Source organism: Schistocerca americana, chromosome 1 (assembly GCF_021461395.2).
Source record: "Schistocerca americana isolate TAMUIC-IGC-003095 chromosome 1, iqSchAmer2.1, whole genome shotgun sequence".
Taxonomy (NCBI): Eukaryota; Metazoa; Arthropoda; class Insecta; order Orthoptera; family Acrididae; genus Schistocerca; species Schistocerca americana.
In genome coordinates, this window is record NC_060119.1 from 11,610,240 (window position 1) to 11,636,978 (window position 26,739).

Here is a 26,739-nt window from a genome sequence, read left to right on the forward strand (position 1 = left end):
AATGTTATTTGTTGTCTTTTTTAAATTAAATTGTTATGTTAAAGAAGTGAATTAAATGATTGTTGCCTGTGACATAATTTTGTAGCAGCTAAAATTAAATGCTGGTCTTCAATATTTTAATTGTTATAGTTTGGGGTATGATTGTTGTAATTAGAAAATGAATATGTGCCTTGTGCACTATGTTGTTACAGTAATTTGGAGTTTATTTTGTACATCATCTGGTGTAAATTATAAGAATTTAAGCAAAAACTTCTGTCTCTCAACAGCTTTGTTAATAACACTATTCCAGTAACTGGATATGCATATTGAAATATCTGTGTTGTATATTAGATTCTATGACCTGTACCGAGGCAAAATTTTGCGGTTGCAAATTTTCTTGACTATTATTAAGTGTGTGTGTGTGTGTGTGTGTGTGTGTGTGTGTGTGTGTGTTGCTTATGCCCTACATACGAGTCATCCAAGGTTCTTATGATCTGACCAATGTACGACATGCCAAAATGCTACAGCTGCATGGGGAGATACAATTAAATCCCATCCCCCCTCTCTCTCTCTCTCTCTCTCTGTCTCTCTCCCTCTCTCTCTCTCTCAAAGATCGGCAGGTTCAGGATTCTAACACAGAAAGAATTTAATCACAGTTTCTTTTTCATCTCTATCATACAATGTAGTCCAATTTTTTGCTAATACAGATATAACATTTTGTGATTTATGTTGTGTACTCTTCAAAAGATCTAATGATGTCCTCATTCCTTTCTTATAAACAAAACAAAAAGAAACTGATAATAATTGTCATTAAAGTAAAACACAGAACAGTGTCTCCATAGCATCAATGAGCACATCCTTTCAGCACCTTTGACCCAGGCAGTGAACACAGCAGCGGTCAGTCTATGACTTGCAGCAGGTGAATCCCAGTCAGCTGCATTGCTCATGCACCCCACGTAAATAATAATAAACAAAATCTAACAATACACATAACCAAGTCTTGATTTGTGACAGTATACCGCTGATGACAAAAAAAATTAGACCCAAAGATTTTGAGATGTGGTACAATAGAACTTTTGCTCTAGTTGAAGCGGTAAGACACAAATGTTGTATTCACACTTTTAAAAAGCTCAGAAAAGTGTTATAACTTTTTCAGAAGTCTAAATCAAACTATGGAAACTCTCGGTAGGAACTTAGAAATATAGGAAATGATAGAGTGCTACTTACCATAAATACATGTTAAGAAGTCTATTTTTTTTTCTTTTAACAAATCTAGCACTGCATATTACTGCCAAATTAGTCATTACCTATGATTGCCCCAGTGGCAGAAGTATGTATAATAATGTCAAAACGTTTGTGACACTACACACTAGGACAAGCTCAAGTTTCAGATACACGTTGATTGCGTTCTGGATGATGCTATCTACATGTTCATCCACACTCTGCAAACCACTTTGAAGAGGATGACAGAGGGTACATCTCACTGTACCAGATATTAAAGCTTGTTCATGTTTCAAGACCATTTAAATCTTTCTCTGCATGCTGTAATTAATCTAATATTGTCCTCACGGTCCCTATGGGAGCAATAGTTACAAGGTTGTAACATATTCTAGACTCGTCTTTTGGTAAGCATACTTTCTTAGGATAGTGTACATCTTATCTTGAAGCGTCTGCCAATTCAGTTATTTCAGCATCTCTGTGACATTCTCCCTTGGGTCAAACAAACCTGTGACCATTTGATCTGCCCTTCTCTGCATGCGTTCAAATCACCCATTAATCCATTTTGATACGGGTCCCACACATTTGAGCAATATTCTAGGATGGATCATACAAATGATTTGTAGAATGACTGCATTTCTATGGTATTCTACCAAAAAAAATCTAAGTCTTTCGCCTGCCTTACCCCTGAGTGGGCCTATATGACTGTTCCATTTCATATCCCTACAAAGTGCTCCACCCAGGTAATTGTATGAATAGACTTAATCCAAGCAAGACACCCTGATACTGTAGTCATACCACACTGCGTTTTCTTCATTTTGCAAAATGCACAATTTTACATGTCTGAACATTTAAAAGAAAGTTTGAAATTATCAAGATCTGACGAATGTTTGTACAATTTCTTTCAGACTGTACTTTATTCTAGATAAATGCACTATCTGTGAAAAGAGTGCTTTACTATTAATATTGTCTGCAAAGTCATTAATGTACATGAACATGAACAGCAATGGTCACAACATACCTCTCTATGACACATCTGAGGTTACTTCTACTTCAGATGATGACTCCCCAGCCAAGATAACATGTAAGTCATTCCTACCAAAATATCCTCAATTCCAGTGACAAATTTCACTCGATACCCCTCACAGTAGCAATTTTGATAATAAGCATCAATCTGGCACTAAGTCAAAAGCTGTTCAGAAATCGAGAAATACTGCCTGCACCAGTCGAGCCAGGAAGACAAGCATACTGAAAAAAAAGAAACTGTCAGATACTATATACTCAAAAAAACACTTAGGTACTGAAGGAATTATCGAAATACAAAATAGGGCTGAAATCAGTAAATGTGACATACATGTGAAGACAGAAAAATAATTACAGTTTCAGAAAAAACTGGATGATTTATTCAAGAGAAAGAGCATCACAAATTGGATGAGATGGTCCACCTCTGGCCCTTATACAAGCTTGGCTCTGGCTGATAGAGTTGTTGGATGTCCAACAGAGGGACATCATGCCAAATTCTATTCAAATGTCACTGTAGATAGTCAAAATCCCGAGGTGGTCTAACGGCCCTGCCCATAATGCTCCTTACATTCTCAATTGGGGAGAGATCCAGCAACTTTGCTGGCCAAGGTAGGGTTTGGCAAGCATGAGGGCAAGCTGTGTGCAGACAGGCATTATCTTGCTGAAATGTAAGCAATGTATGGCTTGCCAAGAAGGGAAACAAAATAGGATGTACAGTATTGTCAACAGACAACTATGCTGTAGGGGTGACATCCATGTCACCCTTACAGCATAGTTGTCTGTTGACCAAAAGTGATCTGTTACGAAAAGAAATCGCACCCCAGATCATCAGTCCTGGTAGTTGGACCGTATGGGATGTGGCATTCACGGTGGTATCCCACCGTCTGGGGCGTCTTCAGACACATCTGTGATGATCATTGAGGCTCAGTTCATAGTGGGACTCATCACTGAAGCCAATTATATTCCAGTCAATGCAATTCCAGACCAGGGACGTGCCTGGGGACACACCAGATAGCAGTGCGATACCAACCCGGCTGCTGGCTGCCATACAGCCAAACGAGGACTGATGGTCTACTGTGCCATTTCTTTTCATAACAGGACCTCTTTGGTTGTCATCTGTGTCACCATTACAACACAGACATCTGTTGACGATATTATAAACCCCATTTTGTTTCTCGTCATGACAAGCCATCATTTGCTTACATTTCAGCAAGATAATGCCTGCCCACACACAATTTGTCTTCATACTTGCCACACCTTATCTTCGCCAGCTAGGTCACGGGATCTCTCCCCAACTGAGTATGTCTGCGGCATTATGGGCAGGGCCACCCAACCAGCTCATGATTTAGACAATACAATGTGCCACTTGGATAGAATTTGGCTTGATGTCCCTCAGTAGGACATCCAACAAATCTATCAATGCCAAACTTGCTCAAGAGTCAGAAGTGGACCAACTTGCTCAATTTGTGAAGCTCTTTCTCTTGAATAAATCATTCAATTTTTCTGACATTGTAATTTTTATTTTATTTTATTTTTTTTTTTTTTTTTTTTTTTTTTTTTTTTGTCTGTGCACGTACATCACATCTACATATTTCCATCCCACACAGATAATTCTTTCATGCTGCATAATGTTTATTTTCATCTTACGAGTGTAATCTAATGGACAGAGCCCACCTCAGCATAGGGAGTCTCTGCTGGTTGGGAGTGTGGAGGTGGACAGACAGAGAGAGGTGTACTAGGGGGACGTAATAGTGTGTGAGGTTGGAATGGGAGCAGGGGAGGGCATTGAGGTGTGGGGCCACAGGAACGAAGCCTAGAAACTCTAGCTGTGACATATTCTTCACTCCTGTAAACCCCGTTACCTAAACCTTTGCTAGTCTCTCTGTCTCACATATCTAGGCCTTTACCTGCTCCCACCCCGGCCTCACACCACCACACCTGCTAGATGAGGACTGTCCCATACTTTCTAATATCTAAAAATCTTCCTTCAATGTGCGAGTCTGCCACTCAGTGTCTCCTCTAGGTGGGGAGCAGAAAGCTATCCTCTTCCATATTATTGTTATTCCATCCCAGATGTCCCAATGCTTAAAAATTAATTTTAGGCTTGCCGTAAAGTATTACACAAACACTAATTGGTTATTTTTTCTGATATTCAAATTATATTTTGCTCTCATTTTTGTCCCTTTATCTAATCAACTTTGCATTGTGACATTTCTGACGAAAGTACGAGTTATTCAGAAAGTAGGTAAAAAGTAGTGAATTCTTCCTTTGAATCACTCTCACTTTGTCTCAGGCACGAGCAAATGTGTGTACCTGTATATGCATTTAGCTGTATCAAATTATCTTCCCCAACACACAAAATGGGGGTCATTATTCAATTTATCTTGAAAGTATGTGTGAAATGCACTTTCCACAAAAATGCTCAGATGCATAACTCTCAAAATATGTGTTTGAACAATTGGTCTGGAATTTTTAAAGACAAGGTGAAGAAACCATTGGATTGTATAATTTTTTTATTAATCACAAAGAAACAACATGATTCAAAGACATCAACAACAGCAATGGAAGTTCAAGTGAATTGTCTGCCTCCAATTCTGATCTCAGAGAAACACTCCAATAGGAAAGAGGGCACAACATCCTGCTCCATTTTCAAAAGCTGCAATGTCAAATATTACAACCTGTAACAAAAAAAGGTCATGTGATAAATATTGTTTACATATCGATTACAGTAACAGAGGCATATATGGTCTAATAGGAAGGGTTAACACAAGGGCAGGACATGGGGAACAATGAACAGATGAGATGTGAAACCACGGTAAGTTAATAGTGGTGATAATGCCAGTTAATTACATGGGTGGGAAAAGCAACCACTCTTGCAACTCAGAGCTACTCTTGTTTCTGCAACTGATCTTCCGTTCCTTCATTGTTCCTATTTTTCTCATATTAATAATTCTAGTTATAGAAGGTTTTCTAACTAAAAGCTTATTAGCATTTTGTAATGAAACCGATAAACAATACAGTCTCATTCTCTAATGGAAGAACACAGTACATCGCGTTCGTAAATAACTTGATCCAACAAAACAGTGGACATTCATTACATGACATTTAATTTTAAGTATCAATACAAACACTTACATAAAACATTATTTACACTCAAAACCCATTATTCAAAACTGATGTCCATATGTGTAACTGTTTACAGTAGCAATTATTAATATAGTTACTATTGCTAGCTTTAATATGGATTGTTAAAAAGTTTAGAAATGTTAACTTAAAAATGAACTGTAAGCAAAATCTTTTCTGTTAAAAAGTTAATGTTGAAACCACTGGAGAAACATTATAATGTATTATTGTAGTCATCATGTACACTGAAAAAAAAAAAAAATTTGCAACACCAAAAAGTAATTAACGTAGAGTAATGAAATTTCAGGAACATATATGTCTAAGTAACTTATTTAAGTGATTAACATTGCAAGATCACAGGATAATATAAGTGCGAGATACACCATTGCAAATGTGATACACTAATGCATTGAAATCCAGTGTAACTGCCCGAATGCAAGCATGCAAACGTGCATGCATTGTGCTGGTTATGAGTTTGTGGGATGAAGTTCCATGCCTGTTTCACATTGTCATGAAAACAGGGATGGTTAATGCTGTTTTTGGGAGACACTGGAGTTGTTCGATGATGTCCCGTGTGCACTAAATTGGAGCCAGACCTGGTTATCAAACAGGTCAAGGCAACATGTTGACATACTGTAGAGTATACACCCATGCCTCCATCTTTGCTACCCTCCCTGTTTACCTCTACCCTGTTGCTTCATAACCTGGGTTGTGAGTAACTGAATCCACTTTCTCTTCTTCCCCTTCTTTCCCCTCTCTCCTCCCTGACGAAGGAACAAAGTTCCAAAAGCTAGGATACGTAAATTTTCTGTTATGTTTTGTGTATCTATTGGCCGTACTGGCCAGCCCCTCTATCTCTTTGTTAGTATTTGTTTCACGTCTTTATATGAGATTTTCCATCATCACAATAATGTTAGTTTATAATTTACGGACAGCCTAATCCATTATTTCCTGTCAAGGTTTGAAACTTTAGAAAATCATAAATTTTGTCTTGGTAAAATAAAGGTGATTAGATGTTTCCCTTATGCACATGTAAAAGACTGTCAGTTCACATCTACGTTTATAATCTGCAATCCACCAGGAGGTGCATGGTACAGGGTAAGTCCCATTGTACCAGTTATCAGGGTTTCTTGCTGTTTCATTCATGTATGGAGCATGGAAGAATGATTGTCTGAATTTGTCTGAATGCCTCCGTGTGAGCAGTAATCATTCTAATCTTATCTTCACGACCCCTGTGAGAGCAATATGTGGGGGCGTGAGGGGGGGGGGGCGGGGGGGGGGGGGGGGGTTGTGGTATATCCCTAGAGTAATCATTTAAAGACAGTTCTTGAAACTTTGCTAATACACTTTCTTGGGATAGTTTACACCTGTCTTCAACAGTCTGCATTTCAGTTCCTTCAGTATCTCTGTGACACTCTCCCATGGATTAAGCAAACCTGTGACCATGCTGCCTTTCTTTGTATACATTCAATGTCTCCTGCTAGTCTCATCTGGTACAAGTCCCACACACTTTAGCAATAGTCTAGGGGGGGCGGGAGGGGGGGGGGGGTCACACGAATGACTTGTAAGCATCTCTTTAGTAGACTGATTGCACTTCCCCATTATTATACCAATACACCAAGGTCTACAACCTGCTTTACCCACAACTGAACCTATGTGATCATGCCATTTCATATTCCTACAAAGTGTTACACACAGGTATTTGTACGAGTTGGCAGATTCCGACAGTGACTCACCAATATTATAGTCACAGGATACTAAGTTTATACATTTCTAAACATTCAGAGCAAGTTGCCAATCACTGCACCATGTTGCAATCTCATCAAGATCTGACTGAATATTTATGCAGCTTCTCTGAAATAGCACTTCATTACAGATAGCTGCATCATCTGCAAAAATCCTGATTTACAGCAAGGTCATTAATGGACAAGAACTGCAAGGTCCCCAACACACTTCCCTGGGGCACACCTGAAGTTACTTCTACATCTGATGATGACTCTCCATCCAAGGTAACATGCTGTGTCATTCTTATCAAAAAGTCCTCAATCCAGTCACGAATTTCACTTGATACCCCATACGATCGTACTTTTCACAGTAAGTGTAGGTGTGGAACAGAATCAAATACTGTTAGGAAATCAAGAAACACAATCTACCTGTTGCCTTGATCCAACGCTTTCAGCAAGTTATGTGAGAAAAGTGAGAGTTGGATTACATATCATCTATATTTTTGAAAACCATGCTGGTTGATTCGAGAAGGTAGTTCCGTTCGAGATACCTCATTATGTTTGAGCTCAAAATATTTTCTAAGAATCTACAACAAATTGATGTCATGGCTACTGGATGGTAGTTTTGTCACTCCTACAACCCTTCTTGTAGACGGGTGTGATCTGTAACTTTTTCCAAAAACAAGGTAAGGTTCTTTGGATAGATTACAGTGAGAAGAGAGGATAACTCAGCCACAAATTCAATGTAGAATCTGACTGTGATTCCATCGGGGTCTGGAGCTTTGTTTAATGATTTCAACTTTTTCTCAACACAACTGACACTAATACCTATTTCGTTCATTTTTTCAGTGTACGAGGATTGAATTGGGGCAGTTCTCCTGGGTTTTTATTTGCAAAGGAACATTTGAAAATCGAGTTCAGAATTTCAGCTTTTACTTTGCTACCCTCAATTTCAGTTCCTGTCTCACTTGCTAGGGACTGGACACTAACTTTTTTGCCACTAACAGCCCTTACATACGACCAGAATTTATTTGGATTTTGTGAAATGTCATTTGACAATATTCTGCTACAGTAGTCATTGAAGGCTTCATGCATTGCTCTCTTGACAGCCAAACATGTTTCATCCAGCGTCTCTCAATCTATAATCCTACACTTTGTTTTACACCTATTATGCAGTAATCTCTGTTCCTTTAGAAGTTTTCTTTACAGTGACTGTATACCACGGAGGTTCCATCCCATTATGAACTGTTCTACTAGGAACCTATCTACTCAGTGCGTGGTCAACTGTTCTTTTCAAGTAGAGGAAGAGCACCTCTACATGCTCCTGACCTGTGCTGAAAGTTTCAAGTTCCTCACTGAGATAAGATATTACTGATTTCTACTTAGTTAACTGAATGCATAATAAGAGGGAAACATTCCATGCAGGAAAATATATCTAAAAACAAAAATGATGTGACTTACCATACGAAAGCACTGGCAGGTCGATAGACACACAAACAAACACAATCATACACACAAAATTCTAGCTTTCGCAACCAACGGTTGCTTCATCAGGAAAGAGGGAAAGACGAAAGGATGTGGGTTTTAAGGGAGAGGGTAAGGAGTCATTCCAATCCCGGGAGCGGAAAGACTTACCTTAGGGGGAAAAAAGAACAGGTATACACTTGCACACACACCCATATCCAACCACACATACACAGACACAAGCAGACATTTGTAAAGGCAAAGAGATTCGGCAGAGATGTCAGTCGAGGCAGAAGTACAGAGGCAAAGATGTTGTTGAAAGACAGGTGAGCTATGAGCAGCGGCAACTTGAAATTAGCAGAGGTTGAGGCCTGGCGGATAACGAGAAGAGAGGATATACTGAAGGGCAAGTTCCCATCTCCAGAGTTCTGCCAACGCAGAAAATCTTTTTGGTTTCGATGCCTTACGCGTTTTTGGGTTCTCCATAGTTGACTCTGTCAATATTGTCTCTGACGCTATTCCTTATGCTCAACTGGATTCCTTGTCGACTACATTTTCGTCCCTTTTTTCTCCCGGTTTAGGCTGTGCGAACGACTTTGAAGCTCATATCATGCTCAAACCCACTGCTCGGCCTAAGTTTTTTCGGGCTCTGCCCATTCCTGTGGCCCTTCGAGATCGGGTAAAACGGGAGTTGGATCGTCTCACTGCGTCAGGGGTCTTACTTCCTGTCACTTCCAGTGAGTGGTCCTCTCCTGTTGTTGTAGTTGCTAAGGCCAATGGTGGTATTTGTCTCTGTGGCGATTTCAAAGCCACTGTAAATGCTCAATGCTTCATTGACACTTACCCTATGCCCCGTCCTGAAGAACTGTTCACTAAACTCGCTGGAGGACAGTATTTTTCTAAAATTGACCTGTCAGAAGCTTATCATCAACTTCCTCTCGATGCTGCTTCCTGGCAGTTTCTGGTCCTTAACACGCCTTTCGGCCTCTATCAATACCAACGCTTGCCATTCGGGGTTGCTAGTGCCCCTGCTCTCTTTCAGCGATTCTTGGAACAATTATTGCTCCCTGTCCCTGGGTGTATCAATTACATGGACGACATTGTTGTCACTGCCTCCACCACTGACGAACATCTTCAAAATCTCCGCACACTTTTTAATGTCTTACAGACTGCCAGTCTTAAATGTAATCTTCAGAAATCACAATTTTTTTCAGGCATCTATAACGTACTTTGGGTTCCAACTCTCTCGCGATGGTATTCGTCTGTTTCAACACACTGTTGCTGTGATCGATGCCCTTCCTCGCCCTACATCTGTTAAGGAACTGCAGGCCTTCTTGGGGAAAATAGCATACTATCACAAGTTTTTACCACCTGCGGCGTCGGTGGCTCAGACGTTGCATCCCCTGTTGCATAAAAACGTGCCTTTTCACTGGTCCGCGTCATGTGACGCGGCTTTCCGGAAATTAAAGACTATGCCTGGCTACTTATCGACCTGGCCAACATCTTGTTCTTGCCACAGATGCCTCACAATACGGGGTCGGTGCAGTCCTTGCACACCATTTTTCTGACGGTTCAGAACAACCCATCGCTTATGCCTACAAAACGCTCACGGATGCCCAACAAAGGTATTCCCAAATTGAGAAAGAAGCTTTGGCCATTATTTATGCTCTTCATAAGTTTGGTGTTTTTCTCTATGGCTCAAAATTTCATCTTGTTACGGATCACAAACCACTTGTTTCCTTGTTCCATCCATCAACGTCACTTCCCGACAAGGCTGCACACCGCCTCCAGCGTTGGGCTCTTTGCTTGTCCCGTTTCAATTATGAGATTCATTTCTGGCCAATGGCTCAACATGCGAATGCTGATGCTTTGTCTCGCCTTCCCATGGGTCCTGATCAGGCATTCAATAGGGACGAACTTTTGTGTTTCCACCTGGATGTTGCCGAGCAGCGGGTTGTGGACGGGTTCCCCATCACTGGGGACAGGCTGGCAGCTGCTACGGGTTCTGACCCTACCCTCTCCCGGGTTTTACGCTGTATTCAGGAGGGTTGGCCAGATCGCCCGTCCGCTAAGACTTCTGATCCGTTGCGGAACTACTACACTTTGCGCTACCGCCTTACGGCTAGGGATGGTATTATCCTCCTCTCCACTGACAATGCTTCACCGCGTGTAGTGGTACCTGCATCTTTGCGTGTTGCGGTCTTGCGCCTCCTTCACCAGGGGCACTGGGGTGTGTCTCGCACAAAATCTCTGGCGCACCGTCATGTGTACTGGCCTGGCGCTGACTCTGAAATTGCACACATGGTGGCTGCCTGCGGCCCTTGTGCGTCACAGGCCGCTGCCCCGAAGTCATCTTTGTCACCGTGGCCTTCGCCTGAGAAGCCCTGGGAGTGCATTCATGCTGACTTTGCGGGACCTTTTTTAGGTACTTATTGGCTCCTTGTAATTGATGCCTACTCTAACTTTCCTTTCATTGTCCATTGCACGTCACCTACCACCGCGGCAACCACCAGTGCTCTCACCCGCATTTTTTCTTTGGAAGGCCTCCCCTCTACTTTTGTTACTGATAATGGTCCGCAATTTGCCTCTTCCGACTTTGCAGATTTTTGTGCTCGTCACGGCGTTACTCATGTCACGGCCCCGCCGTTCCATCCACAATCCAACGGTGAGGCTGAACGGCTGGTCCGCACATTTAAGGCTCAGATGCGGAAACTTCTGACTTCTTCTGCTGATGATGATGCGCTCCTCCAGTTCCTGGCGTCTTACCGTTTCACCCCCATGGGCGATCACAGCCTGGCTGAGCCCTTACATGGCGACAGCCCCGCACGCTACTTCATCTTCTGTGGCCTCCCTCCTCATGGCCGCGGGTGCCTTCCCTTGGCCGGTTCACTGCCGCCGACCTCGTCTGGGTACACGGATATGGCAGGCGGCCAAAAAGGAGCCCGGGCCGCATCTTACGACACCGTGGTAGACGCCTGTATGAAATCCAGATGGACACGGGTGTTGCAGTGCGTCATTCGGACCAGCTTCGGCCTCGGGTGCCAGCAACGCCTGTTCCGAATGCTGCCACACCACTTTTGGCTCTACCTGATGCCCGGGATCTTGGCATCTCTCAATACTCACAACGCAGCCCTCTCACCGTCATCGCGATGCCAGCACCAGAACGGACGCCACCAGGAGACGTGCCCATGCAGGAACCGGAGGATCATCCTCTGTCAGAGTACATCTACTCGCCTCCTCCTTCAATGGATGCCGACACATCACCCACGTCTCCTGTCATCTCGACCCGTTATCATCGGGGACTCTTCCGTCCGTACGGGAAGCCTCCTCCTCGAGACTTTACATTAGCCATCTCCAGGACACCTCCATCAAGACCAGTGCAACAATTACAAAGGGGGGAAAAATGTTGTGACTCGCCAATTATTCAAAGTGCTGCCGCGCAATTACACGCGTCCTCTACGTGCGGCACTGTCTGCCAGCCATGCAGCAGCTGCGCCACCTAAGCGGCCAGCCGAGCAGCGGCCGCTAGACTGAGACTCAGTGTTGAATCGAATGCCGACTTGTACACAGGTCAACTTACTCAGTGACTTATATGTGTTGTTGTGTTGTTCCTAAATATATGTGTTAAACTTGAAGTTCTAACACTTCTCTTTGGCAGTAATCTTTTATACAATTCTATTCTACTAGAATGATCCTGCAGTTAATGAGGTCCCAAATGTTTCATTGTATCCTCAATTGACTGCTCTCTTTCTTGATTTTAGTTTCAATATTACATTTCTCCCCCCCCCCCCCCCATCCCTCTCCCCCTCTCCACCCTCACTCCATCATTTTCTATGCCGATCACTTCTGCTTTGCAGTCAATATTAGAGGCGAAACTGGTGACAGAAGACATGCAGAAAATGCAAGTCTTTATGTCTGTCAGTTTCAATATTTTACAATAAAATACGAGCCTAAAGTATGCTTTGTGAGAAAAAGCTATCAGAAACATAATAGTATGTAAAATAACTACCTCTATGTTATTTATATGAAATCAAATAACAACACCAAAACATTTGATGATGAGCACTGTAAACAGAAATTGTAAATGGAAACCACTGAAATTGTAAGGTACCAAAAATGTTGTCTTACACTTGGGACTAAGAGAACTATGTCTACTCTAAGTGACGTTAAAAGGGCAATATCACAGCCCTTGACAATTTGGTACCTCAAAGATTTCCAGTTCTTTGCCCACATTCTCCGCCAACTGAGAACATGAAGGGTGGATTTCACTTCATGGTCTTCTTTCCTGCATTTAGCTTCCAAACATCAACTCTCACATATAATTTCAAATCAACAGCACAGGATGTCAACAGCATAGAAACAAAACCAAATACACACAATTAAAATGTTGTTTCCAGACTTAGGCCTGTAAGTTCAATATTATATTCTCTTACTTTTTTGTTCTTTTCGAGGGTTTTGAATGGATTTAAGAACACTAGAAACACACGATTCTATGCCTTTAGCAAACTCAAGTGGTCCACTTTTAACTAAATTTGAGTTTTCTTTTACACTGAATAAGATGCTGCACATTGTTCCCAATTTATTTCTTGGGTTGGTAATAAAATATTTAACCAATGGTGGTCCAAAATTTCTATACAGTTATTTTCTAGTTTCTGTTTTTAGGACTTTTCCAATTTAGGAACATAATAAGGATCTGTTGAACCACATGCTGAAAACTATAAATTTCTACATCAATTCTTTAAGTCTGAAGACAACATAACCATACCATTAAACAGAGACTCACATTACACAGGACTGAAAGAATATGCACATAAAAACACACATCACTAAAAATAAAAATAAAATTATATTTATACACAGGTACTACTCAGGACAGTAAAATGTTATCATAAATGAATCAACCAAAAAGAAGACATCAGGGGTAACATGAGAAACTAAAAAGGTTTTCAGCTAGTGAAGGAGGCAAGTTGAAAGTATGTTTTACAACAACAAGCATTTTTGGTTACATTCAAAACATTAGTGGTACATTCAAAACATAAATAAATAATGAAGCTAGTTGTTTATCTCACCATTTTTTCAAGTTGTGTGAAAATTGCACAAAAGTAGGGAACACCATTTGTGCCGTAAAAAAGAGCAGAACAGCATTAAATGAAATACAAAATAATCCATTCACTGTTCAATAAAAGATATTAGATATTTATGGCAACTGAGTTTAAATTCACACTAACCACAAAAGCAAATCAGAGTAGTTAGAAACAGGATAAGTTTAAGGAAGAAAAGTTGAAGTACAAGATGGAGGAAAGGAAACATGAACAAGCTTTAATATCTGGTACAGTGAGATGTACCCTCTGTCATACTCTTCATAGTGGTTTGCAGAGTGTGGATGAACATGTAGATAGCATCATCAAGAACGCAATCAACGTGTATCTGAAACTTGAGCTTCTCCTAGTGTGTAGTGCCACAAACGTTTTGACATTATTATACATACTTCTGCCACTGGGGCAATCATAGGTAATGACTAATTTGGCAGTAATATGCAGTGCTAGATTTGTTAAAAGAAAAAAAATAGACTTCTTAACATGTATTTATGGTAAGTAGCACTCTATCATTTCCTATATTTCTAAGTTCCTACCGAGAGTTTCCATAGTTTGATTTAGACTTCTGAAAAAGTTATAACACTTTTCTGAGCTTTTTAACAGTGTGAATACAACATTTGTATCTTACCGCTTCAACTAGAGCAAAAGTTCTATTGTATCACATCTCAAAATCTTTGGGTCTAATTTTTTTTGTCATCAGCGGTATACTGTCACAAATCAAGCCTTGGTTATGTGTATTGTTAGATTTTGTTTATTATTATTTATGTGGGGTGTATGAGCAATGCAGCTGACTGGGATTCACCTGCTGCAAGTCATAGACTGACCGCTGCTGTGTTCACTGCCTGGGTCAAAGGTGCTGAAAGGATGTGCTCATTGATGCTATGGAGACACTGTTCTGTGTTTTATTTTAATGACAATTATTGTCAGTTTCTTCTTGTTTTGTTTATAAGAAAGGAATGAGGACATCATTAGATCTTTTGAAGAGTACACTACATAAATCACAAAATGTTATTTCTGTATTAGCAAAAAATTGGACTACATTGTATGATAGAGATGAAAAAGAAACCGTGATTAAATTCTTTCTGTGTTAGATTCCTGAACCTGCTGATCTTTGAGAGAGAGAGAGAGAGAGAGTGAGAGAGAGAGAGTGAGAGAGAGAGGGGGGGGGGATGGGATTTAATTGTATCTCCCCATGCAGCCGTAGCATTTTGGCATGTCGTACATTGGTCAGATCATCAGTAGCTTGGAGGACTCGTATGTAGGGCATAAGCAACACACACACACACACACACACACACACACACACACACACACACACTTAATAATAGTCAAGAAAATTTGCAACCGCAAAATTTTGCCTCGGTACAGGTCATAGAATCTAATATACAACACAGATATTTCAATATGCATATCCAGTTACTGGAATAGTGTTATTAAGAAAGCTGTTGAGAGACAGAAGTTTTTGCTTAAATTCTTATAATTTACACCAGATGATGTACAAAATAAACTCCAAATTACTGTAACAACATAGTGCACAAAGCACACATTCATTTTCTAATTACAACAATCATACCCCAAACTATAAAAATTAAAATATTGAAGACCAGCATCTAAGTTAAGCTGCTACAAAATTATGTCACAGGTAACAATTATTTAATTCACTTCTTAAACATAACAATTTAATTTAAAAAAGACAACAAACAACATTTTAAGTACAATATTCAAGTTTAGGTGCTGCAAAGATGCATAACAATCATCTATGTTTCAACATTCTTATAAAAAATACAACATAAAAAGGAAGACCTGATTGTAGATCATGGGTGGGCTATGTAAAATAAATGACAAAAATCAGCAGCTGTAAAAGGCAGATTTTTTTCCAACTACAACCAATTCCTCCATTTTACAACAGCATAAATGAATGCAGCTCTTTTTCCCCAAATTTGCTGCTTCAGAGTATTACCGTCATAATGAAGTCTTTTAAGAATTAGAGGCACAAACAGATTAATAAATACAAACAAAAGCAGGAATATTCAATTTGCTCGAGGCTACCAAATGAAAGAAGAAAGGGGGCTAGGGAGGAGAAAACAAGATCACGTAAGAAAGAAATAAACTGCTGATTGTTTGCATCATTCCTAGACTCAAAACCCTAAGCAAAAGAAACAGTGATGATAGCATTGATTTAAAATCATGTCAGAAAAGACGGCAGCTAATTCTAGGTGATCCTCCATAAAGCCATGGTCTCACGTTGTCAAACCCCTGCAGGATTGTTTGAGGGACAATGATTTGACATTGATTGTTAAGTCAAAAAGGCAATGCATCTTTGACTGAAGAAACAATCAAAAATATATTCTTTTAATGGAATATTTACATTGCAGTGTACTGATCTGAGAAACATACTGAAAAGAAACATGACTATGTTGAGAAATTTTCATTTTGTATTTTCTTATATTTGTAACCGCAGTACATGAAAAAAGTGACACTCGACATTTGAGTTAACTGAAAGATGAAAGATTAGGGTTTCATGCCCTGCCGATCCTTGTCCCCAAACGGGGACAGCCCGCAAACAGAATTCTACCAACCAGCTTGGACTGAAAACATAACACACAAGAATCGTGCCCGTGAGTGTAGATGACACTCGGAATATCACGCAACACGGATACCCGAGGATGATGTCTGTCAGAGCAGATTGCAGATGAAGCACGAAGGCAGAGGGAACAAATTACAGACCTGCTCCATCTGACGGTCAGTCTCAAGTAGCACTTTGTAAAAGCAACAACTAATGTCACCGAAATATGCGAGGAAGACAATGATGTCCGACTGTGCAAAGGACAACTCAGGAATTTCAGCAAACTTCTGGAAAAACCTGAAGAATTAAATTGACAGAAACCTGTTCTGGATTGGTAACTTACAAAATAAAACATTTTCAACCTCTGGACTAGTCACACACAAGAAAGATAATAGGCCTTTAAAAAAGAGGATACCATACAGTGTAAAGCTGAAACATGTAAATTAGTCTGGCCAATATGCTCTACACCTGAGCAAAAGTGTCAATGAAGTGGTGCACCTTTTAGGAACTGTTAAAAAAGTGTCATTTTACATCAATGAACACAGCAATGACAACCTGATCCTAGGAGAAAAGAGCTGATACACACTATTTATTTAAGAATGAACACTTCACCTCAACTTTTCACAGCACGGGACCATCAAAAATTGAAACAATAGAGCAACACAGAGGACACTACCACACAGCTGGGGGAGGGCACAGAGAGAGAGAGAGAGTTTAATGACCTACTTACTCACTTTTTACTGGCAACAAGATAAGAGTGCAGGTGGTGTCATATCAAAATTGTAGAGAACATGCACGAGAAAAAGTTTTAACAATAGAAAATTAACGTACTTGCTAGTGCTTATTTTTTGTTTTAAATATCTCTCTCAAACTGATCAGGTATTGGAAAAAGAAAGATAAATATTTTGAATTAAGACTTAAAACAGGATGGAAACGGGTACCATACTGGCCTGAATATAAGATACACCATTTCTACAAAAAATCTCCCATAAAAACTGGGACTTTTATGAATCATAGAAACCTCAACTGTAGTGCTTTTTCTTAAGTTTGAAATGAAACAAAAATATCACTACAGTTTGTAAATCAATTGTTGTGTATGAGGTAGCAATGCAAACATTCTCTTTGTTGCTATCCCATTTAGGTAGTGACTACAGAGGGATCCAGAAAAATGTAGACATTCTCTGATAGTTATTACCTTTGGAACAAAGTGTTATATGGCTGCAATTTTGAGTGGTAGCATAAACCACTGTTTTCCTAACAGATCTTGTCGTGTGGGTTTCCAGCAGATGACAATGCAGCACTGAATGAAGTACAACTATTGTTTGAGCAGTGCAAGGCTGTACTGAAACAACAATTTATTGTATTTGGTATAAATTTTAAGCCGACAATGCTGTTTAAAATGTGCACAAGGAAAGGTCCTCTGAACAACAACATCAACCTCCAGGTTCCAGCACTGCTGTATTGCAACATTTTTCTAGATCATCTCAAAAATCTATGAAGCATTGTGTATGGGGAAGTGGGATAAGCTGATCAAGTGCATGATAAATTCTGAAGACTGCAAAGTGGAAAGTTTACATTCCAAGATTGTTTCACACTATGAATGAGGACAACTCGAATCGAAGGATGGGGCACTACGAGTGGTCTGAAGGCATGCTTCACGAAGATGAATGGTTTGCAGGGAAGGTTATCTGGCCTAATGAGGCACAATTCAACCTGAATGGTAATGTAAACTGTCATAGCTGCGTGTATTGGGCTGCTGAAAATCCTCATGTTCACATGGACAAACATGTTACTTCACTTGGTGTTAATGTGTGGTGTGGTCCGTCATAGTATTGTTTCTCTGACCCATTCTTCTTTGAAGGTACATAACTGGTGAGGTGTATCATATGCTGCAAACATTGATTTTATTAGCCATCCAAGTGGTGTTTGGAAACAAAAGATTTTTACCTTCAAGACTGTACTCCGCCTCACCACCACAGAGATATCAGATTCTACTTAAATGAAAATATACCTGGACGACAGATAAGATGAAGAGGAACTGTCAAGTGCCCACCAAGTTCATGGGACCTTACAATTCTCAACTTCTACCAATGGGGGACCTTGACAAACAAAGTTTACCAACAGAACCCAGCTACACTGAATGAGATATGAGAAACCATCAAGACATCCTGTGCAGCTACCACACTGGCAACATTGACAGCTGTACTTCAGTCAACAATTCAGCAACATTGATGTTGCTTGGCTGCTAACAGGTGTCACTTTGAACACACAATATGATCTTCCTCCCATGCAAGAATTTTGACACTACGCCATTTTGTTCCATCAATATTGACTATCAAAGAGAGTCTACATTTTTCTGGACCCCTCTGTATTCCCATTCTCACAGTTTCACTATTTTAGACAATGGAACAGGCACAGTTTTTCTCTAACTAAAGAATATAATTTATTCTTCACCAATGAAGCACAACATTGAGAGAAAATTTTGGAATTCGGTACAGTTACGTTGCAAATTTCAAACTCACAGTTATTCATCTAACAGATGTGCTTTTTAAAGGTACGGTTCAAGAAATGCTGCACATGCAATGCCCGGGATTGTAGCGATGCCACTGTACTTTGGGAGGAGAGTGACAAAAATACTGACAGTGACAAAACAATGAATGTTAGTGAAGTTAAGAGTGTCTTACATGAAAACTGCAACTGAAAGCTTTGTTTTTGTGTGTAATTTATCTATAGTGTACTACAAAAAAACTGGTTAAGGGTAAATCACATTTTGAAAAGCTTTTGTAAATGGGCAACTTGACAAATTATTTTTAATTAAGTTTCTCTCTTTTTCGAAATTAAAGGTGCAACTTATATTCAGGCCAATTCGATGTGTATATAATTTATGATAACTATGAACAGACTTTGAAATTTGCCTACATCACACCAGGTATACTTAACTTATTTCACTGCCCCACACAGATGCTCATGTCCGGTGGAAGTCTCCTCTAGTTCCCCCACTTTTGGCCAGAAGCATTATTTCAGATATCACAATGTCATGACTGAAAGCTTTGCACATATCGTACACTGTTAAGGCAGACACCGATACAGCAGTAAGAGCTTCCATCTCCATGCCCGTCTGCCCTCTACACTTTGCCGTGCCAGTTATAATCACACAGTTGAGAGCAGAGTCCAGTTCAATGTCCACAGCCACAGAGGATAAAGATATGTTATGACACAGAGGGATAAGGCTGGACGTCTGCTTGGACCCCACAATTCCCGCCAGGCGAGCAACGCTAAGTACCTTCAGGCCATTTTCTCGTATGAGTTTCATCAGTTCGGGTCCCACAAAAACCTTTGCTCCTGCTGTAGCAGTCCATTCTGTCACCAGCTTCGAACCCACGTTGACCATTTTCGCCCTGCCAGACCGGTCAACATGAGTCCGACTTTCGGACTGTGCTCCCAAACTGCAGAAACGGCAAGAGAAGATAGAGGGCTGTGCTCTGTGTGTTTGTTTTGTTAGGAGTCCTGCATTGCACATAATGCTTGGGGCACAGGGAAGCAAAAGAAACTGTTTTCTAGATTCAGTCACTACACTCAAATTACGTGACAACAACTGAGACATCTGTGTATCCGACACAAACAGGGGCGAAATATTGGTATCTGAGAAGAAGTACTTTTGAAAATCTTGTTTCTGAAGGTTTAACAACTTCCGACTTTGTGCCTTCACGACATCACTACAGCCATCAAGTTCAGTGCCACCTGGAACAAAAATACAAGCTGTAACAAACAACTCTTCATAATCTGAAAATAGGTTAACTACAAAAGAATTTTTAAGCATTCGTGTTGAAACACCCCCGATTAATTCCTTTACTGGATTTTGGGTAATTTACCAAAGCCACCAAACAGTTAATTATTATGATATATGACCGTGTGCTTAATGGATGAAAGGCTATTGGTTGTTCTGCTGTGGTTTCAGGAGTATTTCAACCGAATGCGGCTGTTCTGGGACGGAATAGCTAATGATTGAAAGTTTGTCTATTATTAAGTATCACAAAGGTTGCGATGTACAACTGATATATATTTCCTACTAACACACAAATTCTGAGGCAGTTGCTACCTTTGCCTTACACGTCTAATTGTGGTTATCTCTTTTTATTGATTGCTGATTTTCAGTACTTTGTCACACGCAATGCTGATGGTTAACATTCACAACAATCCTCACTGCAATCCATGGTTGTTGCTGGCCGACACGGTTGACGTGAAACACGTGATTCGGCACTTGTCACTTTCTGTTTCTTATCACTTGCGAATCGGCATTAGTGAGAGTCAACCCCACGACGATCAGGGGGACGTGCTCACTCGTCATACTCCAGTGAATTTTACCGTTTACAACTCACTCGACCACCATTCTTGCCCGTCTTTCCTGCTCTACTTCTCACTTGACACTCTACCATACTACTGCGCACTCAGCACTAGTCTCACTGCCTACTGCAGCACTCTACAATCTACTCCTGTCCGCTATCGACCTGGGCGTCAGATACTAGCATCTTTGTTTGTGGGATCACGGATCCCTTACAGTGTTCAAGACAAGTTCTTTGAACCTTAATGATCTGTTATGATTCTTTTCTTTCCTAAGCTAAGGTCGAAAATCTGTTTTGTCTGCAGAAGTGTGCAATATGAATATTACACAACGTTGATAGGAACATCTCACATAAATCTCCTCAGTGGCTGTAGATTTCACAATCTTGCAGGAGTGGATATAAGGGGAGGTCGTGGCAATGGTGATAACTACCACCCACTTCCCAAACAACATATTATACTGGGGTGCACTTAAGAAGGCAGCAGTGTGGTGCATTCCGTGCAGAAAGAGATGGGGAATGCTTTATGGTGCTGTCTGTGTGTTCTCTCTCTCTCTCTTTCTCTTTGTCCCACGACTCACATTTCAGCCACTTCCAACCCTCGTATCTGGCACAGGCCACTGTGTCTGCTTCTGACTCTGCCTAGTAGAATTTATGCGGTCGGAAAGCTATCGCTGTTGCTTTCTAATGTAATACTTGTCATGTTTCCTTTATGCCAGCCATTGTGAACATTAATAGCTAAGTAACCTCATCATACCTAAATGCCTTGTATCGTACACGCACCCCAAAATGCACACTATAGACAGATGTGGCAGAATGACACGATGTCTTTATATTTTTTACTTCACCAATTTCCAAATGCACACATAACTTTTGGAGAAGGAGGTAGCGTGGAAACAGAAGTGTGTCAAAAATGCCAAGTTCTTCCAGCAATGACAAGCTACATTTAATAAAGGACACTTTTCAGTTGCTCGTGCTAGGGTCTGCCCACAAGGACATGCTTTTGGTCTGATTGACAACATTCCAGCCGGGTAAAGCTGCACACCACTGGGTTGAACATACCAGCTGTCAACAGATCCGATACAACAACAACAGAAAGAATGACTTCCCGAACACAGTTGGAAATCACTGATAGAAACAGTATTCCCCTCATTCACATGTGTTTGCAGAGCTCTGTTCAGTCATAATGTTTATTGAAATAATGATGGTGAGCACACACTTTGACAGAGTTCAACTTCGTTGTTACATGGTTGTTCAGCTTTTTCCTTCTTTCCTCCTCCCTTTTCTCTTCCCAAAATCTTTTCATTCTTTGACTGTGTTCCTGTTTCCTTTGATATGTACATATTTTCTCTGTTTTCTTCCTTCCCTTTACTTCAAGTTTTATGTTCATAATTTTGATTCTGAATTTGTCTCTTTCATTCATCATTTCCATTCTAATTCCTGCTCGTTTTGGCATTCTTCTATCTCTTGAAACCAACTGGTTTTTTTGATTAAGGCATTTACTACATCCTAAATCCTTTTGTGAATCTGTCGCTGTTCATTGTGTGTATGTGTCCACAGAATGTTAGTCGGTGTTTTCTGATTGTGACTGAATCTGCCTCTGTGTTCTTATAATTCTCTGGTTGATCTCTTCATCCATCTGCCATCTCTGTGCACTGCTCCAAAAAATTTTCTGAGGATTTTGCATTGTATTCTTTCTGCTTTGTGGTGCCTGGTCCACAGATTGTGGTCATTTCTGATGCGAAGAGTGCTTCTGATACTATAACTGTATTATAGCGCATGTGTTTGCCTTGTACTGAAATGTTTCTTTTATTACAGTGTGTCCATGTCAGTTTGTACACTTTATGAAGTTCTTTTGTTTGTTCTATGTTTTCTTTCTTCTTTGATCCACCTATTTGTATTGTTACTATTATATTGAATAATTTAATATATTTTTGTGTGTTTATTATTGTTATTAAAATTGTAGATGTCTGTCGTATGCTAACAGCGAGGTTGCTAGCGAGTTGCATTTTTGAGGGAAGCTGGGTGAGGGGGGGCGGAAACAATAACAAACTGTCACTCCCCCCCCAAATAACCCAACCCTGGATGCCAATACATTTGCTCTGTATAGGTGTTTGTGTCCAGAAGTATGAGTCAATTTAGCAAAAAAAAGCAAAGGAAAGCTTCATGTTCTGGCCCACATCAAAACCAGATGACCAACCACAGTGTAATCCTCTGCAATGGCATCACTGAAAGCAGTATGGTGGGAGGGGGAGGGAGGGAGTCAGCACACCCTGTTCTGGTCACTGCCAGCTTTCTTGACCTCAGAGTCACTACGTCTCACTCCAACAGTTCCTCAATGGGCATCACAAGGCTTGGTGCACCTCGTTCCAGTCCTCCCACCAAGGAAAACCTCGGGCAGTACTACGGGTGAGTCGCAACTGAGCAGCTGCCTTCCCCCTGTACCTGCAGTAGCTGCGAGAGGATATTTGTGTTACACATACGCTAAAACTGGTGTAGATGCCACAGGACACTCTTTGGAGTGTCACCTACAAGCACACGCTGCTACACACTTGACAGTGCTAGGTGGCCATGAGTTCTGGCTCAAAGTCCTGCAACCGTGGTTGGAACTTCCCCAGTGTGACTCTCCCATTCTTTAATAGGGTATTTCAGTGTCCGGGGCACGTTCACATTGGACAACACTGTCCAGTACAGGCTGCTGTCTTCCACCCGTGCTCTCTTGCACTGAGCATTGCATCTTGCACAAGTGAGTCATAAGGACTCCCCTCTTCTGTATGTACACTAAAAAAGCAAAATTGTCTTTTCAGACGAAAAAGTAAAATTGTCTCATATCCACATTCTATCCTTAAAAGTATCCTTATGTCTGGGAGACGCAGATCCACCGAGCAGATCCCACCCGACGACCCGTAGCAAGACTGCAGCACAAGAGGCAGGAGTGCCATCTGTTCCCTTTGACGTTTCTGTCTTGCTTTGCCACCTATCAGTAAGTGATGAACCAGCTAAATCTGGACTTTGCTGCCACAAATCAAGAAGCAATGGCTCGGAGACAGCATGAGCTCATTGTCCAACTGACGGGTGGAAGCAACGCAACAGCAACAGCAACACCAACACCAGTCACACCACCAGTGAATATACTAGAGAGGCCCTTAATATCACCTCAGTAGTCCTCGAGCTGGAAGTGACAGCTCCGTGGAACAAAGATGGACCTTCGAAGCTGGTGGGTCCAAAATGCAATCAGCAGCAACATACACGAACAACTGAGCCTACTGACTCACACGGCAAATGCAGCGTGCTTTAACCAATACCAGTTCTGAGCATCGGTAATATGAGGGACCATACAAACAATTCTGCAGCACCTCAACTACACAACACTACCCCAGCCGCTACGCAGAACACTACACCGACTGGCTTCCCACTGGTCATAATACACAATTACACTTGCCTCGGCAAGCTAAACAAGACATTTGTAGAATGTCATTCCCCACAATATACCAAACACAAAACTCACAAGGGACCATGTATCACTGTATGTATGCAACAAAACAGATTGCACAAATCTCCTGAAAATCGTCAAAGCTGGGGGAATTGAGTATCATAAATATAACACCCAAGGGGGGAAAACTCGAATGTACATCGTGAAAGGAGTTGACACCACAACCCTCAATGACATTCTTCATGGTATAATCACAGCTCTCAGCTGGGACTGTGAGAGCATGAGATGAATTCTTGGATTCGTGACACACAGATTGCAGCCAAACTATTTAGTGGAGTTCGATGACACAGCTTACTCCTGCAACTTTCTGACGCAGATGCTCCTGCTTCACATGGTCGTAGTAGAAATGTACACACCACCGTGTGTCCCCCAACAGTGCCACCACTGCCAGCAGTTTGGCCGTGCGGCACCCGATGTGATCTGGCACACGGTGCCGCAAATGCACTGGTAACCGTGTAGCACGACACTTTAATCTTGGTACAACTATCAAATGTACCAAATGCGGAGGGGTCCATGTGCAAACTACAGATGGTGTGCAGCATACAAAGAAGCTATAAGGTGCAAAAGTGCCAAAGACAGACAAGTGGTAACCAGAACAGCTCCAAGACACTCCCCACCCCCCAACCAGTAAGGTGTGGAATCTCTTTTACTGGCATTGTCAGTGGAAGTGGATGAACTGAGGATGCACAGAGCTCCACAAACTCACGGCACACTCCCACAACAACAGAACCACAACCCACACCTGCAATGCTAGAAACTGCCCCTGTACTGATGACAACACTGCCGGTCCCAGACAACACCAAGTCAACTCTGTCTAGGCCAGATTGTGACACTCGTGATATCACAGAAGAAACACCCAAACTAGGGCAACCACAAACACACGAAATAAAACAGAGGTACCCAAAAAACAAAAGAGGGGACACTATCACACCACAACAAATACACCAACAACAGACCAGACAAACATAGGAACACATTCAAAGGAACAATGTAACCGTAACTCACACTCTTGCCCCCCTCACCACAGCAATAACACAGGTGACCCCAGATGAAATACGAACCATGAATAACACACAAGCCAGCCCATCCAGTACACCAACATAAGGACCACCAGCCACCAACACCACCGCCAGCACTTTGGCTGACATAACAAACATTCTCACCACAATCAGAGGCATAGTGGAGACTCACATGGCTTAAGATCCTCTTGAGGCTCTTCATCGTAACACATACACAAACTCATGACGGCTACACACAGCCAATGCATGGCTGCTATACAAACTGCTATCACCACACTGCCCACACACTTCCATAGATAATACACCACAAAACACAAACAACAGTACTTTGACCTAGATGCTATTCTGGAATGCAGATGGGATTGGCAACAAAAGGGCAGAGCTAGCTGCATTTATGGAGGAGAAGGGAATCTGGAATGCTCTCATGAATGAAGCTGAGCTCCAGTCACACAAACAACTACTCTTCTCAAGATATTACATCTACTGTACTGACCACCTGAAGGCACAACTGTGGGTGAAACAGCAATCTTCATATATTGAGACAAAGAATACACAAATATTAAGATCCCTGAACCTGAAAGACTAGAAGCTGTTAGGGTCAAGTCAACTGAGTGAACACTACATTGATATCGATATACAATTGATCTGATAATATCATAACAAGCGATATCAGCACAATACACAACATAGCATAGTGGCTAATAGCCACTGGTGATCTTAATGCTAAACACTCTGCTTGGAACTAACAAAGATCAAACACCAATAGCAAAAAAACTATGCGAACATGCACTGCGCCCAAACTACATTACACTAGTGCCAGCTGAGGTGACACTTAAAACAGGGAACAGAGACTAAATGTGATAGACATTAGATGTGATAGGCATTATAGTCACAATCAACATTGAAATTATACATGATTTGGCCTCATCAAACACCTGGGTGGAGGTTACACTAAACAACCGAACTAGGTTAATAATTGGCTCCTTTTACCGACCTCCCGACTCAGCAGCATTAGTGGCAGAACAACTGAGAGAAAATTTGGAATACATTTCACATAAATTTTCTCAGCATGTTATAGTCTTAGGTGGAGACTTCAATTTACCAGATATAGACTGGGACACTCAGATGTTTAGGACGGGTGGTAGGGACAGAGCATCGAGTGACATTATACTGAGTGCACTATCCGAAAGTTACCTCGAGCAATTAAACAGAGAACCGACTCGTGGAGATAACATATTGGACCTACTGATAACAAACAGACCCGAACTTTTCGAATCTGTATGTACAGAACAGGGAATCAGTGATCATAAGGCCGTTGCAGCATCCCTGAATATGGAAGTTAATAGGAATATAAAAAAAAGGGAGGAAGGTTTATCTGTTTAGCAAGAGTAATAGAAGGCAGATTTCAGACTACCTAACAGATCAAAATGAAAATTTCTGTTCCGACACTGACAATGTTGAGTGTTTATGGAAAAAGTTCAAGGCAATCGTAAAATGCGTTTTAGACAGGTACGTGCCGAGTAAAACTGTGAGGGACGGGAAAAACCCACCGTGGTACAACAACAAAGTTAGGAAACTACTGCGAAAGCAAAGAGAGCTCCACTCCAAGTTTAAACGCAGCCAAAACCTCTCAGACAAACAGAAGCTAAACGATGTCAAAGTTAGCGTAAGGAGGGCTATGCGTGAAGCGTTCA

At 41.2% G+C, this 26,739-nt stretch overlaps 1 protein-coding gene across 1 annotated transcript; it reads right to left on the reverse strand.

Annotated features, from left to right (window-relative positions):
- Positions 1–19,158: 19,158 nt before the first annotated feature.
- LOC124621885 (molybdenum cofactor biosynthesis protein 1-like) lies at positions 19,159–19,584 on the reverse strand. Its single transcript, XM_047147359.1, has one exon. It carries the CDS (start codon positions 19,582–19,584, stop codon positions 19,159–19,161), a length of 426 nt encoding a protein of 141 aa, XP_047003315.1.
- Positions 19,585–26,739: the final 7,155 nt, after the last annotated feature.